At 46.2% G+C, this 27118-nt stretch overlaps 2 protein-coding genes across 3 annotated transcripts in view; one reads left to right on the top strand and one right to left on the bottom strand.

The window, feature by feature from the left end:
• The window catches only part of LOC144124865 (uncharacterized), a 68656-nt gene extending 44468 nt beyond the window's left edge, over positions 1-24188 (bottom strand). The window contains exons 1-9 of one of the 2 annotated variants that reach the window (XM_077657787.1): positions 24076-24188; positions 18922-18994; positions 16299-16398; positions 15585-15659; positions 12713-12903; positions 10095-10283; positions 7288-7757; positions 3470-3725; positions 917-1147 (exon numbers count right to left, since the gene is read on the bottom strand). In XM_077657787.1, coding sequence (XP_077513913.1) covers positions 917-1147; positions 3470-3725; positions 7288-7757; positions 10095-10283; positions 12713-12903; positions 15585-15659; positions 16299-16398; positions 18922-18982 — 1573 coding nt within the window. In that variant the 5' untranslated portion in view covers positions 18983-18994; positions 24076-24188. The remainder of the gene's footprint in view (positions 1-916; positions 1148-3469; positions 3726-7287; positions 7758-10094; positions 10284-12712; positions 12904-15584; positions 15660-16298; positions 16399-18921; positions 18995-24075) is intronic. The other variant, XM_077657786.1, reaches the window with a different exon arrangement.
• A 247-nt stretch (positions 24189-24435) lies between these two features.
• On the top strand, positions 24436-25284 carry LOC144124867 (centrosomal protein of 19 kDa-like). Its single transcript, XM_077657788.1, has one exon. The coding sequence runs from the start codon at positions 24652-24654 to the stop codon at positions 25147-25149; it is 498 nt and encodes a 165-aa protein (XP_077513914.1). The 5' UTR covers positions 24436-24651; the 3' UTR covers positions 25150-25284.
• The last annotated feature ends 1834 nt before the right edge of the window (positions 25285-27118 follow it).

Here is a 27118-nt window from a genome sequence, read left to right as displayed (position 1 = left end):
TCCCATGCGCTTCGCTGCTACCTCTTTCTGTATTCAAAACGAAAGACTCGGCATAGATGAGTTCTGCAAACTCTGACTGCTTTTAAAAAATTTTGTGCGGCGGAAGATGTTCAAGAACAGTACGAATTGAAAACCGCGCGGGCGCAATGTGCCGACTCGCGCAGAATTTCAGTATCGAAGGGGCCCCCTTTAAGCTTGAATTTCGTTTTATTTGATCAAACTTTCTGCAGTTTGAAGTAATGAGGTTCCGCTGTACACATTATATGGCAGCAAAGAGGTCCAAAAAATCGAGCAGTCAGTGCAGTGCATTGGAAATTTCAGGCGCTCTTATACACTGGCTTTATGGGTCATGTCACGGTGCTGCGAAAAAGTCCGAATAATCATACATGTCCGAAAAACCAGGTGTCCGAATTTTCGGTCGTCGACTGTATATTTCATAATTATGGTGCTCCGACATAACTGAACATGTTTATATAATGATGTATCTCAATAATAATACAAACAGCATAGTTCCACATGGCAGGTCCTTGGCTACAGGTCCCCCTTAATCAGAATCAAAAATATTGAGGGAAAGTAACACCGTAACAAGTTACCTAATTGGGCTTCAGTTATTTTCTCACAATATGAGAACTACCTGAGACATATCGAAACTAATCATATTTTTGAAAACAGAAGGAATAAATACATATACACACCTAATTTCATTATGACATTTCTAAACATAAACATTCTCATTTTAAGACTAGCGTCTCGCCTCAAAACTGTCAGTTAATACTGTGCCGCTGACTCAACATGGTTATTGACTTGAGCAATATCGTGTTAACTAAGTTCATCACTTCCAGCTTTACCTATCTGCAGGTCATGTCAGCTTGAGAGCCCGTGAGCCTGACAAGCATGAATAATTTCCGTCACTCACTGCCCTCTTGGCGGTACTGCATGATGGCGCCTTTGGGCACAGAGATGGTGGCCTTGCCGTACGAGGGCGATGGGCAGGGCAGCTGGGGTCCACTGGCTCCGCTGAGCGAGGGGGTGGTCATGGTGGCCCCTCGAGGTAACCGCACAGGCATGCGCGGGTTCACTGCCACCGCCCGTGGCCTCAGGCGCACCATGCCAGGCTCGTTTGTTGCCGACATGGATACCGACGGCACTGCACCAGAGGATGATGACATCCCACAACACATTTATAATGACCAATAGGATACTGAGAGGCCCCAATGTTACTGCATAAAAATGTGACAAACGTTATATGCTGCAAACATTAAGTGCAATCAGCACAAGTAATACCCCTGTCACACAAGCACTTTCCATGCTCACTAGGCCAATGACTAGTCAACATAGTGTCGACCAGGCACTAATGCAAGGCCCCATTCAATTGAAATCAGAGTCACAGCTGACTGACTTAGTGAGGTCTTCTGAATCACAATCCAGGAACTCAAGCTGTGATCCCCAAATGCCACAGGGCCTGGATATACACACATCCCTGTGGTAGTTTGCTTTTGTCCAGCATGCTCACTTCAATGCCCATATACACAAACTACAGTTTCTAAGTAAATATCTACAATCCAGGACTCTAATGTGCTCAGCATGTGTAACAGTATTTGGGAACCTGAGGCATGTGATCTGCATGATGATTCAATGTATGTCCTGACTGAGAACCCTTGATACTGTGATAAGACAGAACCATCACTTGTATGCCAGCCTGGTTAATGTTCTAGAGATATGCCACCTCCTTGCAGCACGCAATGAGGCCCTTTGAGCATTTCTTAGGGAAACAACACTGGTCTGCACCCTGTGAAAACCATTTATTGTTTGTGTGATGGTATGAACTGAGTCCTCTGTGAGTGATCATCGTTTACCATTTCATCATCATTGTACAGAGAGGCCTGCCAGACACATGACAACGCACACCTCTTCAGTCAACATCAAAGACTGCCTCTTCCTTCTCTTGAATTATAACCTAAATGTTCTAGTGGCGCTGAAAGCAGCCCTCTTCAGTGATGAACTAAGCTGACAAATGAACATCAAATTAAGGCAGAACATAAAAATTTACGAGCAATCACACGAGGTGGTGTGACAAATTTCCATTAGCAATACTGGTTTCACATATCGCTTTTACACACTTTTACAATGATCGCCTTTCCGTACCGTTGTGCCTTTGAATTTGATTTCACCATCACTTTCTTGTTATACTACAGTAGAACCCTCGCTGTAGTAAACTCAGTTATAGTAAAAACTCGGATATAGTAAAGTGACGTTGCGGTTCCAATACACCTTCCAAAGACGACTGTACATTTTTTTTTTTTCAGCTATAGTAAAGATTTTTTTTTTTTCAAACAAACTGCCAAAGTAAAGAGCGTCTGGCCGTGGCACCATAATGACTTCACGACACGCGCGAAATCTAGGATCATGAGGCAAATAGCGAATACGATAAAACTGCGCTCTTTAATGCGATTTCGCCACCAAACAGAGCCGCGAGGGAAAGCCAACTTTTTGAAACCCTCGAGGCCGTGAGACAAAAGTGCGCGGCGTGCACGGAAAAAGTAAAGGTGACTATGAACGTAGAAAGGAGGCGGCGTAAGTCGCTGAGAAAGGAAAGCCGGTAAAAGTGCAGTGAGCAGTAGAAAAGGCAAGTAAAGGGCGTGCGTTCGTAGCACGGCAGCGCAAAGCATGGGGAAGTGGCGGCAAGAAGCAGAGGCGTGGTAGCACTGCATGGGAGGTTTTGCTGCACTTGACTGTGTTGCGCGCGTTTCTTAGCTACTGCCTCCTAAATGACACTGAGGCAACGGAAGACGACGCAGTGATCATGCAAAGCTTTGGTTTTTCACATGGAATCACTTTATTTTCGTAGCCATGTTGTGTCTGTGTAAATGCGGTACTTCCATAAAACGTAAACTAGTCGAAAACGTGGCAACATGCGATAACTTAAAATAAACAATTATCACATAAGAGCAGGCTGTAGGGTATTTCTGAGTGTTTCTTTTATAAACAAAGACTTCGTGCTTAGTAAGCAGCCAGAGAGCAAAGTCGGAACCCTGCCATCACCAACAATTGATATAGTAAAGACCCTGATATAGTAAAGATTTTTACTGGTCCGAGCTACTTTACTATAGAGGGGTTCTACTGTACTATGTGGGCTTCAGGTGGGTGGGGGTTTCTGGAGGACTGGCCAGAGGGTGTAGGCGGGTTGGTGGATGATGGGTGGAGGCTTTGGACATACGGACAGTGGCATTTCACCGAATGAGGGCTATACTACTAATGCAGTAAAAAGCGTATGCAGTCACTTGCCTCATAAAGAGCAACAGTACAAACCGCCAATCAGCAGAGCTCTGTTGTTGGACCCAACTTACTGCAACTGTGTCGAGGGGCAGCCCTAACTGAATATAGCTCTTCATCAAGCTTGAACACAAATCTACACACTGCAGCAGTGTGACATGGCTGAAGATGTAGCAGTCACAAGCCATGTGCATACCTGGAGCAGTAACAGTGGATGCGATGCTTGTCAGAGCTGGTGCTGCTGCAGGGGAAGGTGACGAGGAGGAGGCGGATGGGCTGGCCGAAGAGGAAACCTGCAGGCCCATGACTGTCGGCGGTGCCTTGCCCTGGTGCATGAGTGGCACAGCACCTGGAGCTGACACAGTCTTCACCACGGGCACACTCAGCACAGGCTGAGAAGGGTGTGAAGAGGGCAGTGGGCCAGGGGCTGCTGTCGTTGACACAAGGATGACCTGCAGCAGCCAACGCTAACAACGTCAGAGTGCCAAGAAACGCGCAAACAATGATCAACAACGGAAGGCAAACACGAGTAGATTCCTCAGAGCCCATTCATCCTTTCACATTTCTCCCCTTCCAAGAGATTACTATAAGAGGGGCGCATCGCATTGCAACAAAATGCACAGGACAAACACCTGAGCAGAGATAAGTTGTTGCTGCGAAATTAGCTGAGAATAATGACAGACTAGACATCATAAAAGCACAACACACATAGACTACCCTCAGGTAACAGACTGGATTACATAGTGCATGAAATAGGAATGTTTGTTTCCAAAAATCTGTGAGACTTGGCTGCTGAGGTCGTCTTGACGAGGGCCACAGCGCAATTCTCAAAATGCTTTACAGCTGCAACTGCAACCATATACCGTATTTACACGATTGTAAGTCGACTCGAATGTAAGTCAACCCCCCAAAATCGCATGTCCGAAAAAAAAAAAAAAAGTTGACTCGAATGTAAGTCGACCCCCCCCAATCGCATGTCCGAAAAGAAAAAAACACCGGTGGAGCGCATCAAAAACAAAAATTTATTGCATAGATGGGCTATTCATCCTCACTTGAGTCATCTTCGGTGGTATGTACTGCTGTCGTCGTCGTCGTCGTCGCCGCTGCGATCCCACAGCACATCGTCCTCCATGGAAAGCCCGCACTTCCTAAATGACCGCACCAGGACATCGCGTGGAACGGCCGCCTAAGCGGAAATCACCCACCCGCACACAGCCGCCAGGGAGGCTCTCTTCACGCGCCCCGTTGGCGTAAGTTCCCGCCCTTCTGCCGCCAGCCACTCGTTGTACTCACGCCGGAGCAAGTCCTTGAATGGCTTGTTAATGCCAACGTGTAGCGGCTGCAGCTGCCCCATCAGACCGCCGGGAATCACCAGCATATCTGTATCTTCTTTTCGGAGCTCTGCCTTCACTTTCGCGGTAAGGTGGCCACGAAATGAGTCCAGCACGAGGAGGTTCGGATTGAGATTTTTGAGGGACGCCCCTGACCTCAAAAGCCACACCCGACGGTACCAATCAATAACTATGTCGTCCGTCATAAAGCCTTTTTCGTTCACTCGCACAATCACACCTTTCGGGAACATTTCTTTTGGCATAGTTTTTCTTTTGAAGATGATGTACGGTCGGAGCTTTGTGCCATCTGCCAAGCATGATAGCATAACAGTGAACCGAAGTTTCTCGTTTCCTGTCGTGAGAAGCTTTACCTCGCGAGCTCCCCTCATGCTCACTGTTGTGTTGCTCGTCATGTCGAAGTAGACGGGAGTCTGGTCCGCATTGCCGATTTGGCCGAGCAGGTATCGCCGCGAGTCGCGGAGCTTGAGGTAGTGTCTACGGAAGGCAAGAACTGTCTCCTCGTAAGCAGCAGGCAGCTTCTGGCATACACTAGTACGCCGACGAAGAGAGAAGCCAGCCCTCTTCATAAATTTCGAAGCCCAAGCCCTGCTGGCTTTGAAGTCTGTTCGGAGTATTCAAGCTTCCGCAGCAAAGACTCGGGCTTGTTGCATGATCATTTCGCATGTCACTGGAAGCGACCGATCACGTATTTCGGTGACATACGCTGCAAGCTTGACCTCCAGCTCCAGAAAGCGTCCAGACTTCGGCCCGCGGAAACCTCTTCGCTTGGAGTCGCAATCGAAAATTTTGTCTCGCTGCTTCCGCCACTCCCGCACCAACCGTTCAGAAACGTCGAACTTGCGGCCCGCCGCGCAGTTGTTGCTTTCTTCGGCGTAAATGATGGCCTCCCTCTTGAACGCTGCAGTGAATGAGCGCCGAATGCTTTTCGAGCCTGGAGAGCTCATGGCGAAGCAGTCGAGTCAAAAGCAGCAACTCCAAGCACCACTAAACAAAGAGTGATCGGTGTCAGAGCGTCGGCTCTTCCAGCAAACATCGGCATTCCCCAGAAGCACCGCTGTTATGTATTGCGCAACCAACTGAAATAGCGGCTTTTCCATCAGCTAGCGACACTCCCGGGCGCTGGCGCAGACTCCACGATTGGAACAGCGGGACAGCAGCCCTTCACGCGAGTGAAATGAAATGAAATTGGTTTTGAGGGAAAGGAAGTGGTGCAGTATTTGTCTCAAATATCGGCGGAAACCCAGTTGTAAGAGAAGAGATAAAGGAGGGAGTGAAAGAAGAAAGGAAGAACAAGGGGCCGTAGTGAAGGGCTCCCGAATAATTTCGATCACCTGGGGATCTTTAACCTGCTGTACTGACATCGCACAGCACACGGGCGCCTTTGCGTTTCGCTTCCATCGAAACGCTGCCGCCGCGGTCGGGTTCTAACCCTGGTATCCTTCCTGCTCAGTAGCACTGAACCATCGCGGTGGGTAACGGTGTGTGCAGTAAAAATAAAAAAATGAAAAATCCTGGCCAAAAAGCCCGCGGAATACCCTAATGCTACACTTGGAGCCGTAGAGCAAACAAAAACTTCTAACATCGCAGTAGCGTCCTGATAGATTGTTTTTCTTGCTTTTATTGGCAGTTCAAGGTTTCGTTTCGCTTGTAAGTCGACCCCCCCACTTCGGAATTTTAAATTTCAAAAAAAGGGTCGACTTACAATCGTGTAAATACGGTAGTCACAACCTCGATAATTGCAGACTTCTGTCAGCATCTGCATTGTCCTAAGCAGGAAAGGAACTTTGCAACATACTCATAACGGTGATGGCTAGGGCAAAAGTAGCCGAGACCTCTTCACTGTTGCTGCGTTTTGAATGCTTCGCCCCATTGCAATGATGCTCTGGAGAGTAGTTGGTCTGGTGGCTAAGTGCTATAGTATCGCGCTCTGCTAGAACCATGTGATCCTTGGGCTCGGCCTGCTCACGAGTCCGTGCACTATCAAATTGTCACTGAGCATATCATACGATACCTATCTGACAAAATTTGGATGTACATCCTGAGAAATGGTACCTTCCGGGAACGCATTCCAGAAGAAAAAGAGTTTTTCCCATTGAGACATTTTTACTGCTGACAATTTTGAGCATATGCACCAGGAACATATCAATGGGCTCCTACTGCACTAGTGCATGTCAACGCTTGCATTAAGCACTGATCATGCTTTCACCCATAACGGGTTCTCGGCAAAGCCCTTTAAAGCATCTTATGTGATGAAATAATTCTCTCATTCAATTTTACTTTGCAAAGACTTTTTTGAAGCGACACACTGCTCTGAAACTTATTTTGCAGGGCGAAAGCTGTTGCATTACATTTTGTGGTTAGCTGATAAGGAATCAGAAATGCAGTACTTCATAGCAGTGGCATTTGTTGTAGCAGGGCTTGACTGTAGTATTTGCAGCACTGAGCATACGGAGCCACCGGCACTACACGCCAAGGCCCCACCCATAATGACAACACAAAATTAAATTACTGAGCATAAACAGCATCGAAGATTACAGGCAAGAAAAACTAGGCAGCAGACGTAAACCGAAGCAGACACTTGCTGAAAACAAAACTCTCATCTCGACAACTCATTGGCACCAGCCACAAGGAGTGGCGGTACAGAAAAGAACCACCGGCCCACCTTTTGTGAGCACACTGGTACAGTGGTGGTCTTGTGAGGCGCCGACCCCAGGGATACCCTGACCGGCGCAGCAGACACGGCTGGAAGACTGACCACCTTGGTTGTCACAACAGGCGAGGCGGACATGGTGACGGCTGCTGCGACACTAACAGCTGGCGCTGGGACGACCACCTTGGTCACAATGGGACCATTGCTGGTGGTCGCTCGCGAAAATGAAGCCGTGGAGGCAGTGGTGGCAGCAGCAGCAGCAGTGGCAGCAGTGGCAGCAGCAGCGGCAGCAGGGGCAGGAGCAGAAGGGGCAGCAGCGACAGTGGTGGTGGGGGCAGTGGTACAAACGGGTGAGGCGGCAACGGTCGCAGGAACAGTTACACTGCTGGTTGTGGGCACAGAAGGCAGCGAGTCCAGGCTCAAAGAGCGCTTCCGCTTTCGCACGGTAACATCCTCCCCTCCTTGCACTGCATCTGGGATTGCTGCAGCAGAGAGGGAAAGTGCATGGGTGGTAGAACGGAAATTTTAAAACCCAGACAAGGGTAGTGGGCACAAGTGTGAAATCTTTTGCAACCGACAGCTCAGCACCAACTCCCACTGTTGAAGGAAAATGGCCAGTTCATTTGCATGGACTTCTACAAGAGAGCCCATGGCTGCGCCCCAGCGCTATTTAACTGCCTACAACACTGGGTTTATAAATCTGCACCCCAGTGATTCAACACTGCTGTTTCAGACCTTCTTAAGAACAAGTTTCACAGCCACTTGGCTGCAGGAGTTAATGTTTGAAAACAGAGTACAGCCGAACCTCGTTACAACGAACGCGGATGTTAAGAATTATTGGCTATATCGAACTGTTCCTAAATAATTTTTTTACAAACACATGTATTTTTGACTTCATATATCGAAAGCGGTTTGCCATAAAAAAGATATATCGAACTGCCGAGTGCAAAGCTGTGCCCGTTCGCATGGAAGGCGGCAGGCTTTGACTCACTCCACGGGTGACTGGTGGTGGAGCAGCAAGCGTTCACGCCACAGTTCACGCTTTATCTCGCATTTGCCAACAGCACCACAGATGATATAGCGGCGAGAACAGCTGGTAGCCTGGAAGGTCGCGCCTCTCGCACCCGTCGACAGTGCCCCGAAACCAGCAACACAGTCAGCTGTTGTGGCTTTCCAGCAGCCATCCTCTGCCCACGTCGACTGGCACAGAGCGGCAGCGGTGAAAAAGCCGATAGCTTTCGTCCGGGTGTGCTTTTACATGACATTGCTGTAATATGAAATATGAAGAGGCCACCATAGCTGGCATTTGACCTGCCGCCGCCATGTGCTGCGGTGCTGTGCAGCAGAGCCAACTTAACTGGCGTTTGCTGCTTGATTTTTTGCGGCCTCCACAATCGCAGCGAGCACTTTCGAAATGGTGCTAAAACTACGGTAAAGGTCTCTCCTAGTTGCCGTTCTTTCGCTGACTAAATTTAGCATCTCCATCACGAGATTTTTTACGAAATTTATATATAGTGTTATGAATTTTGGCAGGACAAACTATTTTACGATTTTTTTACCAGTTCGATATAAGGAGGTTTCACTCTAGCTAGAAGCAATCCACACATTCTCCGCTCTCCCACAGCAATCTACCATGCTCTAGCTTTTCTGTCAAACAGTATGTAAAAGAATGTCATGTGTTTATGATGATATGAAGTGAAGCAGGGAAAACAAAACTACAGTGGTGAAGCATTAGCTGGTTTCAGGGAGCAGCCCACGTAATACTTTGGAGTACACCACTTAGGGCATTTATCTCACAAACGCTTAGGGCCAATAGTTCATTAGAGGTCGTAAAAAACACAGCTGGAAAACAGTGCTCCCAAAGAGATACTAAGCTGCAGATTTTTTCACATGTTCGAAACTCTATTATACTCCTGCAAAGCAGTACCATCATTTGCCAAAAGCAACCTGGCAACGCGCTCTAAATCTGTGCAGGGTAGGAGCAACCTCTTGTCCTCACTTTTAAAGGCATTTTGGTATTTAGGAGTGCTGTAAGGGCTCCGCTATACAGCTAAGAAGCAGACCCTGTTGCTTGGTTACTTTTGGTAAAGAGGGTACTTTCAGCAATTAAGCATATCCGTGATTTACTGAAAGGAAAAACGAGGGCCAGCAATTTTAAGAAGAAAAGTCACCGCGGTGGCTTAGTGGTTATGGTGCAGAGCTGCTCACCCGAAAGACGCGGGTTCCGTTCCAGCTAAGGCATTCGCATTTCGATGGAGGCGAAATGATAGAAACCCACGTGCTGTGTGATATCAGTGAACCCAGCCCTCCACTACAGTGTCCCTCATAGCTAAAGTCGCTTTGGGGCATTAGACCCCACAAAAACATAAAAGTTCTAAATGTAAGATATTCTCAATGTTTTTAGCCTTAGGAACCTCAACAGCATTCCACAGCAACCTATTTCATTCTCGCAAAGTGGTTTGCTGGGCACAGCAGGATACCGAGGAACCTTGTCTATCTTGACATTAGTCCCTGCCTGACTGGCTCTTTCAGTGCCATCTCGTGTTGTAGCCTTCTTGTCACGTCATAGCCATCCTCTCCTTTGCCCGAGCGCCGCGCGGCCCCCAAGCTGTCACAAAGTTGGCTTCTCCTACAGCTCGCTGCAACTATCATGAGGAACAGCGAGGAAAAAAATCGCATTAGATTCGTACCTTGGCTCCGCATATAACGCGAAATGCGTTCTGAAAACAGTAAGGTGAGGAAAATAACTCGCATTATGTTCGCATAAATACGGTATGTCCTCACCATAAGGTAAGCACACGGTGGTGTATGGTACTCACTAGGCAGGGGCTCTGTCTTCACCACAGTGGGCCCGGGCAACCTGGCTGGTGGGGCACTAGCCGACTGAGGAGGCGTCCGCACTGCACTCGGAGGTGTGACTGCAGCGGCCGGCGCCGTCCGAGACAGTGCCGTGGGACCATTGAGACCAGAGCACGATGGCACAGCTGTGCTCGGGCCGTTTCCAGTGACTGGGTGAAAAAAAAAAGCGTTCCCACAAAATTTAGCACGTCCACAAAACTACAGCGTTGAGACAAGCAAATAGTGGTAGGTACCCATTGTGGAAAGGGCCACGAAATACGCACCTACATTTGTTCAACCTAAGAATCAGCTTGCAAATACTGAAGTGCAATCTTAAATACAAACTTGCCTGTCACTCTACCTGTGAGGTCCATAAACTCTGCAGAATATTAACGTTAGACTGAAAGCGGTCTGTACTTGGGCTAGTTGGTGATATGAGAATATTGTCACGTCTCAATGAACAAAAAAAAAAGCCCATTGAAACACAACAAGGTGGAAGCAACAAAAGCTGCATCACCTCTTCCTTGTTCTGTTTCTGTGCATTTTTTTTATCATGTTCTAAACTGAAGACTTCACAGCTGTGTGTTCCACACACAGTCCATGTTGAGCTAAGAGCCGTACGTTACCACTTACGACTTCAAGTGCAACGCCATGCACAGCTTAGGCACACTGAAATGTTGCAGCACACGCCTACTGTGTTGCTGGTATGGTTTCAAGCCCAAAAGAAGGGCAGACTATGCTGATATAGGCAATATCACTAAAATACCAACCAGAGCAAAGCCAAATCATAAACACACCAGTGGTTTCTACCTGGCATGTGGTAATGCTTTCGGGTCTTTACCCTATAAGAGGAAGCTCGCACTATCCAATGTGTACCACACTGTGGTGTGAACCCATTATGTGCCCTATTCAATTTCCTTAGGCAGCAAAGTTGGGTCTGAAATTTGCTTCGTAATGCTACACAGTTCTGTGTAGCCTGGCATTTCTAGCACAGCAGGGTATGACAGTCAAGTAAGCTCTACAATTATTTTTTTCACAGACAAGTTATTCGAGCTTAAAGAGGCTCTGAGCAAAACTCTGTGCATCTATTGTTCTCAGGAAAAATTGATTCTCGGGATCTCTCTAGCTGTGCTGATGTTTGTCTAGCAATAAAAGACACATTTATCACCGAGATAATTGTATTTAAATATCCTCCCGCCAGTCGATTCAAACTGGCGACGTCTTCACTGAAACGGACAGGTTGCCATTGTTTTGAAGTGAATGGTGATGTAGCATAGCCTCTGGGATCTGCGGCAAAATCGGTGTCGACACATGCATTTTACTTGCGAAATTGGCTGGCCATGGCAACACCCGTATTATGTTTTCGGAATTTTCTAGCTTAGTCGTTTTGTGATTAGAATGCTGTACTCTACCGATACAGGCCACCTTCTATTTGTTCAGACAAGTGACTTTCAAAGCAGGTCACCTAAGCAAGAAAGAATTTTAAGAAGTTGTCAGGTAAGTAGTAATGTGGAAAGTTAGGCAAGTTGAATATGACTGCATCGAGGCTTTTTACATATCAAGACAGGGAAGTTCATGTATTAGCACTAAATCTATTTCTTTAACTGCAAAGGAACTAGCATAGCATACCTAGACTACAAGTGGAACTAATTTTCTTTTCTTTTGGTCTTCCTTGATTGTGACAATAGCGTATCCTGCCCTTTGTATCTTTTTTTTGTATCATATCTCTTGTTACTCACCTCCTGCAGCGGCTCAGTGGTTAGGGCACTGGCTACTGATCCAGAGTATACTGATCCAGAGTACCAAGGTCCAAACATGCATGTTAAAGATTCCTTTTTTCTGTTAGTCCCTCCTTTATCCCTTCCCTTACCCCTTACCACACAGTTCAGGTGTCCCCCCCTCCCCCCTCCCCCATATGCAAGACAGATACTGCACCATTTCTTTTCCCCAAAAACCAATTTTCATTTTACCAATTTTTTTCCTGATTACTCAGCATTCCCATCTTTTGAATTTTTTGCCCTAGGCTTTTTTTACGATGTGGGTATATATTTTGTGTTCTTTCCAATAAAGTTTTAGTTGGGAAAAAGCGCAGGTGTCCTGCCTTTCCTCGCACTTTGGTCCTTGTTCTTTTAGCGCTGCCTTTCACCATGAATGTGTCAGGTAAGTGTATGAATTTATGAGAATTTGATAAGTTTCATCACCTATAAGATTCAATGCCACACTGATGTCATTCATGCCAGCCACTGGTCATCTAGGGTAAAACTTTGCATCCAAGCAGTAAACCCTGCTGCAAATGTTCTTGTGGCTGGTAATGACAGAAAAAAAATGACATTCTGTTGCTACGCACATCGGCAACCACAATCAGTTTGAAATCTCGGTACGCATAGCATACAGTCCAGATCAGCTGTCAATTTAAGGATTTCGGACCTTGGTTTTCAGCTCAGTTCATCTTGAGGAACCAAAGATAGCTAAGCTTTCATAGTTTGGTTCACAGGTACTTTGGTTAGCTTCCCACCCAACTACCTTGCGCCACTGGGCTGCTCAAGCACTGCACTCGGTGCAACAAATTGAACAGCTCAGAATCCTTGTGGGCTCTCACCATGCAGCAGCTCCTTGTTGACAACACCGGTGACATCTGCCACGGTAGCGCTCTTGGCTGCGTTGGCCATGTTGTTGGCCACATTGTTGGCCAGAGCACTGAAAGCAGTCTGGGGCACCAGGCGAGGCATCAGTGGCACCAGACGCCGGCCCTCGATAGCCCAGTCGGATGACGTGTTGGGACCCACAATGCTGCATGAAATTGACAACGTATTGACAATGTTTCCAAGCTTACACACCTGACAAACATCTCCTGCTCTCCTTGACGAAAACATTCAATGGTGTGTAAGCACGGGGAAAAAAAATTTTAAAAAAGACATCACACTGCCAATTCGCATCAAAAAATTACCTATGCAATGCTTACACTATGCTGCATAAATTGCGAAGCTCAGCCAGTGTTTGGCACCAGTGGTGTCTACTCTAACACTCTCAAAACTCATTCGCCGACATGCCCGTCTGCGCCATCCTGCTCAAATCAGTGACCTCACAATTGCATATTACCAGCGTGCGTACTAAATAGCGCGTATAGCCTAGCACCAGTGCATCTACTTTAAGACTGTCGAAGCTTCCCCCTCTCCTACTCCTCTAAACCTGCCTGCGGCACACAAGGTGCCCAAACAATGCATCACCGATAATCTTCCTCACCCACCCACTATGCGCCATCATGAAGCAACTGTCATTACGCAATCCAAACTGCAACTCAACTATTCTGACTCTAGAGAAAGTGCAGAAGTGCCGTCCACGTGCCACTAACTGTGTTGCACATAGCATCATTACTGGTCAGGCGTGGCGCAACTACATTATGGCGCAACACATGTGTCTGTGCCAGGTGGCTGCCAGAAACAGCTCCCACTAAAAAAACCGGTGCAAACAGCCACTGTATTGTGATTCATGTTACAAATCAGTTCTCTTAATGCAAAGAGAAAGAAAAAGCTAGAACACTACATACAGCAAAGAATGCATGTCGGTAAAATTCCTCTGACATGAAACCACTAAAAGCATAAGTACGGTGATTTATGGCCACGGAGAGCATGTAAGGCTATGCCAAGTAAGACGTGCAACAAGCGATATATGGTCACAGCTTTCTTCATGAAGCAAAATTCATGCATCTAGCCCATAATCAAAGGGGCAGACCATTCTGCAGCATTCAATTGTTACAAACCACTACAACACATTGTATGTCATACTGAGTGCAACTGCACATCCACTGAAAAAAAAAAAAAAACCTTTGACATTACCTCAGACACACATTATAACTTGTTTTCATGCCTCATTCAAAGGAGAGATTGCTGTAAAAGCCCACTGTTACAATTTTCGTGGGACCGCGGAAGAAAAACGTACACACAGTTGCAGCAAAAGTAAAAAAGAGCACGTGACCGGTGGCAAATCTGCTTTTTTAGTGCACTCTATCAGCGGAAGCAGGCAGCGAGGTCTGGCAGACCCATGCTGTAGTTTTGATGCTCATCTCATAGTCGGCACTTGCACAGCCTCGCTGCTTCCATCAGTGTTTTCCAGGGGTACTTGTAATGCTTCATGCAAAAATTTATCATAGCTGCCACATCATGATTCAGCAGTTGAAGAATACCCACGAATCGAAGCGCAAACCACAGCAGGCATGCAAACAAGCACTCTCAAAGTGGTCGCATCCGTAACGAAGCACCAAGTGTGGGCCGCCTGAGACCAACTCTTTTGACATGGTGCATGACATCAATAAATCACTGCATGAGACATTGCATGTGCCTTCGCCCCTGGCGAGTGCTTTTATTTCGTTTTTCTTTTCCCATTAATTCAAAGCGATCGGCAGTGAGCCCAGAATCACGAATCTGGGTTCAAAAACTCTCTCGATACCATACACAGTTTGTGGAAACAGCCAGTGGCAGCAATACCTGTACAGTCGATTCGGAATGCGTATACCGAACTCGAAGGGGGTCGTGAAGCGGTTTGAAGTTAGTTTGATATACTTATAATATAAGCCCATCTGTAACCGAGCAGCGTGAACATGTAGCACCTATGCAAGTGGTGCGCTTTCTGCAGCAACATGCCGTCCGCTATCGTACTTATCACTAGCATTGCAGGCACAGTGAAAGGTGCTTTGCAACCAGCCACTGCCTATTGTAAGATATAATCCAGTAACCAGTACACTACAAACAAAATAATGTTGCATAAAATTTAGGGTGCAGGTGATTTCCACAATGTCTTCAGCAGCTTAGCAATAGAAGCAAGCCATGCAAGGGCCACCGAAAGCCTTCGGTCAACAAGGTGGGTTTCATGGCATGACGACTGCACCGAATGCCGGCTTTCCCACATGACAGCGGTGTTGCATTGAAAGCAACTATGCCATACCGAGGGACATCCACAACCACATCCTACGTTCCCTTCTTTATGCGTCTTTATAATGTTCTCACACTGCTAGCGCTGCCAGACGTTCCAAAATGCACTGCCATCCTGGTTAGGCGCACGAAAAATGATTTCGGGAATGCCGTTAGGAGAAGTGCCACTTGCAGGGGCTGCGGCGCACGGTTCGATATATGGAACAACCCGCTGAACAGGAGTTTGATAAACACGAACAATTGTGCTACGCTACAATTTTTAAGGGTATGCTCAGACTGCTCAATACAAGCATAAATTCAATATGCGGGCTCAATATATTCTGGATAGACTCTACTTCGTTTTTTGGTATTTTCTTGCTTATAAAACCACCAGTTGCCACGAAAGTAGTCTTTCTGCAATAAAAACGTGGTACCCTTATGATGCAGAACAACTTCAATTTGTCCTCGGGGTCCCTTTGAAGTCCTGGTCATCGAGTACCTCACCAAACATAACCAGAAAAATAAAGAGATAGAAAAGGGAAAGACAAAGAAGAGGAAGCTTACCGCTCTGCTATGGTATTTAGCCGTTCATCATTCACAGCCCTGCGTATCTCCGCCCGGTGCCGTTCCAGAGATATACTGCAGATGATCAGGACAGCATACATGTGTATCAGGTTCAACTCCACCACCATGAAAGCTTAAACTGACAACACTGCCAGGCTAGCATGAAGGCTCTCGGTTTACTCACACTTTGACTTCACAAAACATTATCTAAAGGCAATGCTCGTTTTGACTAACGAGTAAAAAAGCTGTACAATGGGCAACATTCCACAGTTGCATGGCACTTAAAGATATCAGTAAAGACTCTTTCTGACTAAGGTTGAATACATTATGTTCGCTACAACTGTCCACAGTTAAGAACAAAATGATGGGAACACGGTGCTAAGCATTCTGTACTGACCTTAATATTGTATTATTAGGACACTGCAAAGACAATGTGTAAACAATGATGCTTAAGCTAAAGTTCCTACTGAATGATAATTAAAATGATGGCAGTTAGTCAAATTATTTTTTAATCCTTTATCATTTAAGACAGCATTGCGTGGTGGCATACATCCATGTCCACATGGTTTTTTTCACTCTCAATGTAATCAATATGCCCAAATCAACTCGATGACATGATGCAATGCATCCGCTAGATGCACGAGTTCCTGCAAGAGCTGTGATTTCGAAGCACACTAGTCAAACCTTTACTCAACTTAACTGCCACTGGCTTACCAGAGAATACTACTCAGTTCCTGCAGCGTCTTCTTCTTGTCCTTGGTCAGCTCCCCTTGAGCTCGGAAAGCCGACACCACGGCAGCATATGCCTCCAATTCTGTTTTCAAGCATTGCACCAACAGAAAACATCTCAGCATTAACTGTAGACACAAAAAATAGAAGAAAAATTAAGATCTGTTCATGTTGACACTTAATACACAGCGCTGACTGAACAAACAACTAATAATATCCGCCAGTGAATATTTAAAGGGATCGACAACTAACTTTTAAAGGTTGATTTGGTTTGCTTTGTTAGAAATGTTGCAGGAGATTTTTATGTACAATTTTTTTATCAGTGGAAGTGATCATTTTTATGTATTTAAATGCTATAAATAGCAGTTGCATGCCAGCAAAAGTGGCAAACCAAAAACTAGCATAGTCCCAGCCACCACGCAGCAATTAAACAGCTTCAGTACAACCCGCGGTCCATTTGAATTTTCAGCTCTTACGGCACAGTGACATATGCCTCGTCGAAACCGGTTTTAGTGGACCATGATTACCAGTTCGACCAAGAAATGCAGAACACTGTGCGCCATCTAGTAACAAAAGCTCGAAGTACTCCACGAGCGATGCAAAGAGAGCACTGCTTTTCATTGCAGACCACATTGGACAGAGCATAACTGTAATAAAATATAACGAATAATTTTGAAAAAAAAAAAACACTATGCACTAAACAACATAAAAACAATACTTTGCCGAGATGTAGTCAAGTGGTGGGATACACCGATATTGGCATGGTTTTGTTGCAGCATATCACTTCAGCTAGCTTTATGCAATTTTCAATTCCAAATAAAAATTATAAGTCCTCGTTTGTTTCATACTGTAGCTTTCAATGCCTACAATATGAGGCAAGGCCTTTTAATTTCCATCATAACCTCATGACACGTTCTGGCCAGTTGTCAATCATTTTTAGAATGCTGACACCAATAATGACCAAAATAACAGAAACGGAGTTATAGAAACAAGAACGAACATAAAACACAAGGCTCAGAGCCACTGTCAATGCACCATACTAAATCATTTCTTACAATCGAACTTTCATTCTTACAATCGAACTTTCAATTCAAACCTGAAGGGGACCAAAAAATTGTTCAAATTATGGAGAGTCAGAATTAAAAGGAACCTTTTTAAAACAAATGATGTTGACGGGCCCCAATTTCAGTTCGAATAACCGACAATTTGAAACAGGCGAGTTCAAATTCAAAATATCCCACTGAACTGGCTATAAGTAAACTGCCCTATCATGTTATTCTGCACTTGAAAAAATTTGAGCAATGCTATCAGCCTACACCCAAGAATTGTTGAAGATGCACACCCCAACAGCAGTGGTAGCAGGTTTCCAGTCTATTAATAACAATGCAACACTTTGTAGAATTGTCACCTCAACTGGCAGCTCGAAGCTAAGCATACTTATCTTTCAACATAGCTAGCACTAAGAAAATGAAAAATGAGCAGCAATACCTTGTTATACCAAAGCGATTCTATTTTTTATCAAACTAGGCCTTTTTCAAACACTGCACAGCGCATGTGTATAAACAGTGCAATGAAGCAGTGAAATCAGATCCACGGAGGAATGAAACCCAGTCCTACACACACACACAGTGAGCGGAACTTGTCTTCAGCATCAAGCTTCAACAAGCACAGCAGCGCTAGCTGCCAAATGCCTCCACCAAATACTGTGCATACAAAGCCTGGAGAAACTCGCATTTAGATGAACACAGATCAGCTAAGATATTTACACAGTCCCCAGACCGTTTATGACTAAACAGCAGCAAATGGTAGACCTGGAGAAGTTGTTCGGTACAGTTTACAGGCTCCACATTGAAGTGCACACCTGCAGGGACCAAGCCTCCTGGTCACAAAACGGATGTCAGGTTTTGTGCAAAATAGAAACAGGGGAAAAAAAAATAACGGCAATAGACCCCGTTGAGTTGGTTCATGCCCCACTCCTGCATGAATGAAAAGGAGTGGCCCTGCCTGCATACACATGGCACCTGTGACCCTTTTTACATGAGGAGCTAGTGCACAGCTGGGCACAAGAGAAATGTGCACAGGTGGCCCAGGCTAGGACTCCTGTATGCTCCAAACCCGGTTGGCAACGATCTGGCTGGCGCTATTCATGGAGGTACTCCAAGCACAGCACGCCAAATATGCTGCACTGTAACAAGCTTAGTGGTGCGCAATCTGAGGAGCACGCCACTTGCCCTAAGAACTCTGTCGCCACTAAAATCCTCAAATATATAGCCCAGCTACCTTCAACAAAATCCAGAATGCATAAACGAATTAGTGAACATGAGCACTGGTAAAGCCAGGTAGTCAAGTCTATAAATGCACATCTCTTGCTTGTTCATTCGGAGTTTAATATAACAGTGCATCTGGTACAGCTATGTACAGAATGCATATTCTGGGTTTAAAATGTGCATTACAACCACAGATTGAATAGTACTAAGAATATTTCACAAATGCTGTGGTGTAGCCTTTTGTTTTCTTCCTCAAATGTACACTTCTCCACAAGCTTGATCATCAACAACCGGAGGGACCAAAACCCAGGAGCGTACCTTGGTGCCGCCAAAAGACTCACCAAGTTTTCGAAGCATTCTTTGGCATTCATCTTTTGTGTAGTCCAAGACCATCGGCCACATGGCTGGTGACTTCTGCGAGGCAGAAAGATGCAATAAGAACTAGTTCCTTTGGCTCACACAAGATAGCAGAAAGCACGCACACACTCTGTAGCCGGTGAGACGATCAGTGACCACAGAACAAAAGCCAGCTACCGCCCCACTCGATATCATTTCTGCACATCTCTGCTGCACCTAAGAAGGTAAGGACAGTGGGCTGCCATCTGCATTCACTTCGTCTGCATGCCTATGCTGGTCGCATGCTTAGCACATTACTTATAATATTAATTTGCCCTTTCCATGATGCTTGCAAATCCATTTAGCAAATCCATTTTTCCTACGTGTACACATACAGACTAACAGTATATTTACAATTGTACACATACTTTGCACAAGCATATTGAGGGCAGGGGTCTCATCAGGTCTCTTTATTTCCTTCTAAATGAATACCTCAAACAGACATTCAAATGTTTGAACAATGCTCAACTGAATGGTCATGTCAACTATTACACCACTGTCCAAGCACATTCCAGCTGTTCAATTTCCATCCTCAGTGCAGGCCTTAGTTTGAATCGCTCACAGGTTCCAGTGGACTGCATTGCATGATGTGAAATTTGTGGTGAGCCAAAAGCACAGATTAAATTAAAATTAAATTGATTTTTAGGGAAAGGAAATGGCACAGTATCTGTCTTGCATCTCTCACCTGAACCTAACTGTAAGGAAAGGGATAAAAAAGGGACTGAGAGAAGAAAGGAAGAAAGGGGTGCCATAGTGGAGGGCTCTGGAATAATTTCGACCACCTGGGGATCTTTAACATGCAAAATTAGCACCACGTGGCCATAGATTGGAGCTTAAGTTCAAAGAGGTGTGCATGAGAGCACTGAATCACACTGATGTGACAGCAGCCAAAGCAGGCCAGAAATAAAAGTGGAGACACTGTGGACCTCTGTTAATTTGAACTCACTTAATTTGAGCTTCTGACTGTTCAAACAGACGCCATCAACACCAAGTGTGGTGACAGGACAAATCTACTGATAGGAAAAGGCTCCTCTTCAAGAGACGTTGAGCACATCACCAACCAATTTTTGCTCTCAATAAAAATCGACTGTTTGGCTTTTTATGACTCAGTTGGTGTCTGTTTTCCAGCAAAGGATACATTTATGGATGTTAAAATTGGAGCTGAAAGTGGAACATTTTGACCCACCATTCAATTTAAGCTTGTGACACTGATGATAAAAAGACTCAGCAATCACTGACTGTAAGTGGATAGCAGCGTGCTGTGGCCTCACACAGCAAAATATAAAACCGCATAATTAAAGTGTGCCGCCTCCTCCTCACTTTAGATGTCATTACATTGGGTACCATAAAGGTACCTCAAGCAACAGATTTAAAGTAAATAAATTTTATGTAACAATGACCGCTTCCACGTACAGTGGCACATATGCCTCTGCTGAGAATTCACCTTCTTTTAGGCAGGTTGTGCAGGGCTTAACAAACAATGAGTCAGAAAATTGGAAACTAATGAAAAAAGGAACACAAAGGGAAGAACCAGTTCCTGAGGCCTGAAATCACTTCAAACCTGAGCATGGCCTCTCAAGCAAACCAGGCATGTATCACAGAAAAAGACTACTCTGAACTCTGGCAGAATATTTTTATGATACAACCTTCCATGACCTTTCTATACCACAAACGTAACCCCTGTACTAGAACCATGGAGGCGCAATGTAAAAACGCCCATATAGCACAAATTTGTAGCATATCTGTAAAAAACCAGGCAATAAAATTAATCCATTACTTTCACGCTGCACTATTGGCAATAAAACTATTTCTGGTGTTCGTAACTATAAATACTTAGGCATTATATCTACTAATAATCTTTGCTGGATCTTATCTGCTGAGGCTAGCCACATTCCTAATTGTCTCTGTCGAAATTCTAAGCACGTGCTGACGACACCTGAAGAACAGTTATTTGAAGTCCAACATTCAACTTATCTTAGAATATGCATGTGCTGCCTCAGACGTTCACACAGAGGTCAGCTCTGATGAGTTGAGCACGTCCAACAACATGCAGCCTGGTTCCTGTCTGGCAATTTTAATTTCACACACAGCTCCTCCACAACACAAGCAAATTGGGGATGGCCCATGCTTGCAAAACGAAGCGAATATTTTATAGCATGGCAGAAATAGCTTTCATAAAAAGTTATACATAAACTAAACCGTAGCCTATCACGTTGTCGAGAGAACATGTAAGCATGAAATGCACTGCAGGAAACAGCACATTCTACGAAGGCTCAGAGATCGAGGTGGATATAGGCCAGGGCCTTCAGCTGATGACGTGCCGCCGTATTTACCTGCATATGTTCTCTAAGCTAGGCCGCGAGCATGGTCTCCATGACTGCTTCCATGGTTCCAGCAGCCTCCATCATCAGGCACTTGTCTTAAACGGACAGCATGCTCGGCTTCCTGCACCACTTATGATGCTTTACGTGTTGTCTTGTCTAGTCACTTTATCTTTTCGCGATGTGCAGAGTGCTCAGCGTTCGTTGCCACCTTCGCTGTTTGATGCGCCATAGCACTTGACCACTCTCCATCGGCCTTAGCCATGCTTGGCCACCAACTTCGCTGCACGCGGAGCTACATACAGCTGCCATTAGCAATGTATTCACACGTTCCTATCTCTTGACTTCATCGATTCAACCGTAAAGCTATGACAGCAGTCCTATTGACGCCAAGCTTTCGGACACACAGTGCGAGCGGATGGAAGATCAGTAGGATGATGATTTACAATGCATAGCACGCGAGGCTACCCATTACAAAATAATGCGCAAAATGGTGCGGCAATGACCCAGTGGTTCAGAAAATAAGAAAACAAAGCTGCTCGGTTGACATCAGAACTGGTTGAAATCCCACTCGAGGCTGAAGCTTTTCTTCTGGCTACAATTCAGAACGAGCAGTTCGGAAGTTTTCGGATAAGTTCGGCTTCCTACACTGAAGCCTGAATCAGCCGAGAATGGGAGCTAAAAGCATTCCATGTTTAAAAAACTTATATTACACTCCTCCCCCCCCCCCCCGCTCCAACCACCACACACACATACAGACCATTAATTAAAAGTGCATGAGTACAATTCCAGACACGATTTATTTACATTCGCCTTTTCCCATGCACTATAAAGAATGGAATAACTTGCCTGCCGGCATTGTTACTGTATCATATCTGCATCTTTACTCTCTGCCTTACGGGATTTTTTTCTTTGCCTTATTTTCATTGTTACATGTTGTTTTAGGTTGGACTTGGCAAATTTCTTGCTGACAGTTATTTCCCTTACTTTTGGTTTTCTTGCTATGTTACGTCACTGCACAAAGCTACATACCTTGTGCATTGATGTTTGCACATTTCTAATTATGTATTTTGTTTCCTCATATATCCCCCGTTTACAATACTGCTAAACGTTTGGGCACCATAGGCACTAAAATAAATAAATAAATCTGGTGCTGAGTGCATGAAAACTGAGACAATGCCAAACCAAGCACAAGGCGTGCGCTGATGCAAGCAAGCCATCTTGTGACTCTTACTGAATGAGCAAGGTGGTGATCTTATTTGCTGAATGGGTTATACAAGCTACATACAAGATGCATTCAGCTGTGAACTACCTTGGGTCACAAGAATGCATTTCGCATTACCACAAGAGCACCTACCACTTTTTTTTTTTTTACCACTAATGCTAAAATCAGCTTCTGAATGATGCATCTCATAATGCTGAATTACCCTCCTGACTGACATATTTTACGCATACACCGTCCAAGTCACTGCATGTAAAAAAGCTCTGTGACCCAAATTCACAACTATTAGTGACAGTTTCAAGCTACACAGCTGTTGCCCATGGCAACACATCGAAGACCTACAAAGAGAGAGAACAATGGAGCTGTGCGTCTTTACAATGGCTCTATGGCAAACGAAGCACGCACTTTAGCATGACACAATCTTTGAGGCACCTGCAATGGAAAATTGTGCCAACATAAATGTTTGCACTGTGAGAAGAAAAGCTAATCCACGTGGTCTTTCCTAAAAGTTTGCTTAACTGCAATGTAAATTACTGCCCTTCCTTCCTTTCATGGGGGAAAGAGAGAAAGTAGAAAAAAGGCACTAGAGGAACCCAGCATCCAGAAGAGTACCTGGGATATTTAACCTCCTACCTTCACACGCTAGGCCACTAAATGTTCACGAGCTGGTTGCAAAACCACGAATGGCAGCCTCTGGTCTCGTAAGTTCCGTGCAGCGCTATTCGCCTGTGAGAAGCAAATCTTGGTATGGCGTCCTAATGCAAGTTGTGCAGCTCGGAATATTGTTCGCGGGGCTTTCAAACGCGCCGTACGCAGACTGGGGCCACGCAGCCACGCTGCCTCCTCGGTGAACAGGGGTTTCCGCCGAAAGACGAGGAAACCCGCCACTTCGCGGGTCTTTGCCTCACGTCGGGCCGACCACCTGCGGAGCTCTCGGGGGGCGAAAATCACGACCCGGAGGCAAACGCCGCCCGCACCCGCGAAGAGACATCCTGCCCGTCCGCGCATACGACCAGCAGCGAGGCGCTAGCGACTGTTCGGCGAGAACAACGGGTCTGCGAGCGTCGTATCAAAGCGTGGTGCAAAATCCGGCACAAACGCGTCTCGAAGCTCGCGATCTGACGCTTCAGGCGAGTTCTGGGGTCGTCAGCGTCCCTGGCCGTGCCTCGGAGCAAAGACAGCTCACCGCCGAGCGATCATTTCGGAAGCAAACAACGAGCAGTAATTATCGCGGTCAACTGCGCTCAGGCGCCCGCTGCAGCGAAGCTCCGGCAAATTTGAAAGGAAAAAAAACAAGTTAGCCACTTCGCTTCTGGCTAGTCGCGCAGCGCTGCGAGCGAAGACGGCACGCAAAGCGCGGGGACGCGCTGCGGACCCTTTTAAAGCGCGAAAAACGAGAAAGTAAGCGACAAACACAGTGAACGAACTTGAACAAGCCCTACGGTCACGCGAAGAAGAGAGGATTTGCTCGCCTACGGCGCTCGCCAGAGTGACGCTCTCAGCGTGTGGAAGAAGCCACTTGATCTGAGAATGTTACGGGGAAATTGCTCGCTTACCCGATGTTCCGTTGTCTCCTAATCCCAAGCGCATTTACTCTCCATTTCACTTTCTGGCCAGTTTGACGTGCGCCATGTTTGACATGCATAGAAGGAAGTTGCCAGGCAAAAGCAACCGCTCAACCGGTGCCCTACATACAAAAAGTAACATTATTCACTTTTGTTTAGAACCATTTTTGACTGACTTAACATGGAGTTTACTTTACTTGTGTTTTCAAAATAAATTGTTTGGTGTTTGTTCTGCTTATTGCATAGTCAGGCACGGCTCACTTCCGCTCATAGGATGCGCCACCGTCGTTTGTTGATGCTATCGTGCTATCGTCTGCTTCGCGACCGCTGGTCTTGTTCGCAGCAAAATAATTTAGTGAACGTTTGTGCTGCAAATACAACTGCTTTAAGCGCTCGCTTGCCTCAAAGACACTTAATTGTAGCGACGCACAGACCCGTGTTCCCCGACAGTCGTTTTTATTCGCTTTATGTGCAAGCTGGGTCGGCAGGTTTGTGGCATATCAACGGGTTCCCACGCTTGTGTGTACTCAACGTCCGAATATCCTTCGATATTTTATTTTGAGGAGCATGACTTCTACTGGCATCACGATTAAGAGAATCGGCGTGCGACTAAACAGTCCTGCCGTCGTTATCGTGTACCAAACGGACAGCAGTGCTCTTCACAAGAGAACGATGCCCGTGAGAGGCCTGTTCAAAGATTCGGACGTCAAGAGCGTCGCCGAAGCGTTGCGCGATCGGCATTCGGCGGTACTGAACGATGCTCCGCTAATACAGGTGGAGAAGATGCTGCGCATTCTGCAGGAGAACATGAAGGGGCACACCTTGGAAGAGTGCGTGGCAAAAGTGAACAAGGAGTTCACGGTGAACCCCGACGAAGACCTAAACAAGCTCGACGATGAGACTCTGCAGAGGAAGAAAGACGTGATGAACCTATCGTTCGAAAAAAGTCGCAAGAAGCCCGGAGACCCTGATTTTCAGTACGACGTCGAGGAAGATTTCGACGTCGAAGGTGCGATCGAGACGTCTGGCTGGGACTCCGACAAGAGCGCCGAATTCGACTTCTGAGTCGCAGAATTGTCTGTATTCGCCCCACGCTGTATGCACAAAGCGGCCCTATAGTCAGCACTTTTTTTTATTTTCTTCTTGCTCAGAATTTATTTTTATCGTCGTAAAATTGTGACCCGTCAGTGACCTCTGGCATTGCCGGCTAATGTGATATTCATTAGTAGCGACTGCTGCAGCGATTCTTTCGCGAAGAAACGCCTGCACTGTGGAAACTTTTTCCACGACTCTGGAAGAGATCAGTCGCTTGTTGCACGATGGTGCCCTATGCGAGAACAGTTTGTCGCACACGAGGACCAAATTTATGCGATGCAACGAATCAGGCACTGAACGAGGCTAACGAGTCTTCGGCAGATAATCATTATAATAATTGTTTTTTTTGGGAGAAAGGAAATGGCGCACTATCTGTCTCATATATCGTTGGACACCTGAACCGCGCCGTAAGGGAAGGGATAAAGGAGGGTGTGAAAGAAGAAAGGAAGATCTGACATCAGATTTTGGCTTGGACTCGGGGGGGAAAGTCAACGCTAGTCATTTAGTGATTGGACATGTGTCGCCATCTAGACGGATGAAGGCAAAATGGCGTGCGGTGATGTCTTTATTTACCGGAAAGTGTAACTAACTACTTTAGTGTTTCTTTCTCAGTTTATGTACGCTTCTTATAATAGCCTTTGCTTAGGCTTGAAGCCATTGAGGTTAGAGACGTAAGCTGCTAAGCGCAAAGGTTTCTGATGCGATGGCAATTCTACTCAGTTTGTTGTCACACCAATAGATGGCAGCTGTTGCGTTCGACGGGCGGTCATTCACGCTGGTCGCACGTGCATGGTCCTACGGACAAACTATACGGACCGCGGTGACAGTGGCATTCTTCCATTGTCGTTCATGTTCGCGCGAGAAGCGCTGTATGTGGATAGAGGCCCTTTATCAACCGAATGCAAGCACCCCGACCGACTTCCAGCAGTAAACAATGCATTTCATGTTGCCCCATTGTGAACCTTGCGCTTCCAGTATGAACAGTATAGTGACTGGAAACTGTTTCGTGCCTGTTTACGGCAGGATGGCTTAATAAACTGAGGACTTCTGTGTGCTAGGGGATAAGTGATATTTTATTTCTGTTTTGGCTACACAGGTATGACCAGAAGGAATGCAGATATGGGTCTGCAGCGCAGCAGCTCGAGAGGCGACGCTTGCAACGTGTTTACATGAGAGTGAGGAGGAAGGCGGCGGCTGACAGCTCGTTCGTCTGGTGCATTGCTCGCGGCTACAGTGAACTAGTATCCTAGTTCACTATACTCGCAGCACCGTAAGAATGCTCGCGGCATAGAGCTCTCGCGGCTCCTACGTTTGCCGTAGACCCGACTCGTCGCTGGTGTGGCTGGCGCCATCTATGGGAGCCTCTTGTAACATCCTCCCTATTTTAGTTCGCCGGGTTCACCGTCATCCAACGATAAAATGGTGCAGTCTCTTGGGGAGCATTCTTGCCCTTTGGGGTCGCGCCGGCGTGTAAGTCACTGCAGGGCGCTGCTAGGTTTCTTGGTCCTTAGTTTCGGCTTCAGCAACGCTTTCCTTGGGCTCTGGTTCCCTCTTTTCTGGTTTCTTTTGGTTGCTCTTTGCGCTCTTGGGTGGGCCTCTAATGAACACTCGGTTCCTTCTCAGAACACTGTCCCCCACGCTGACTTCGTATGATCTGTCAACTCTTGTAATTGTTTCTTTCGTCCATGCTCCGCTTCTGATGGGGCGGACAGTTACCTCTTGTCCTTCTTGCAATGTTGGCAAGTCCTTCGCATGGCTGTTGTGATAAAATATTGTTCTTTGCCTTCTTTCACGTTTCTTGTCTGTCACATTTAGTGTTTTTGGTTGCAGCAGCTCTGCCGTCATCGGCAAAGTTGTTCTTGTGCGGCGACCCATTAGCAGTTGCGCCGGGCTAGGGCGTCTGGATGCGCGCCTCCTCCCCGCTCCGTTCAGGGTGAGG

The sequence above is a fragment of the Amblyomma americanum genome, chromosome 3 (genome assembly GCF_052857255.1).
Source record: "Amblyomma americanum isolate KBUSLIRL-KWMA chromosome 3, ASM5285725v1, whole genome shotgun sequence".
Lineage (NCBI taxonomy): Eukaryota > Metazoa > Arthropoda > Arachnida > Ixodida > Ixodidae > Amblyomma > Amblyomma americanum.
The sequence above is the reverse complement of the archived record's forward strand: the minus strand, read 5'-3'. Positions and strand labels throughout refer to the sequence as shown.

Coding starts and splice junctions, on each gene's coding strand:
- LOC144124867 (XM_077657788.1), top strand. CDS start 24,652: ATGACTTCTACTGGCATCACGATTAAGAGAATCGGCGTGCGACTAAAC.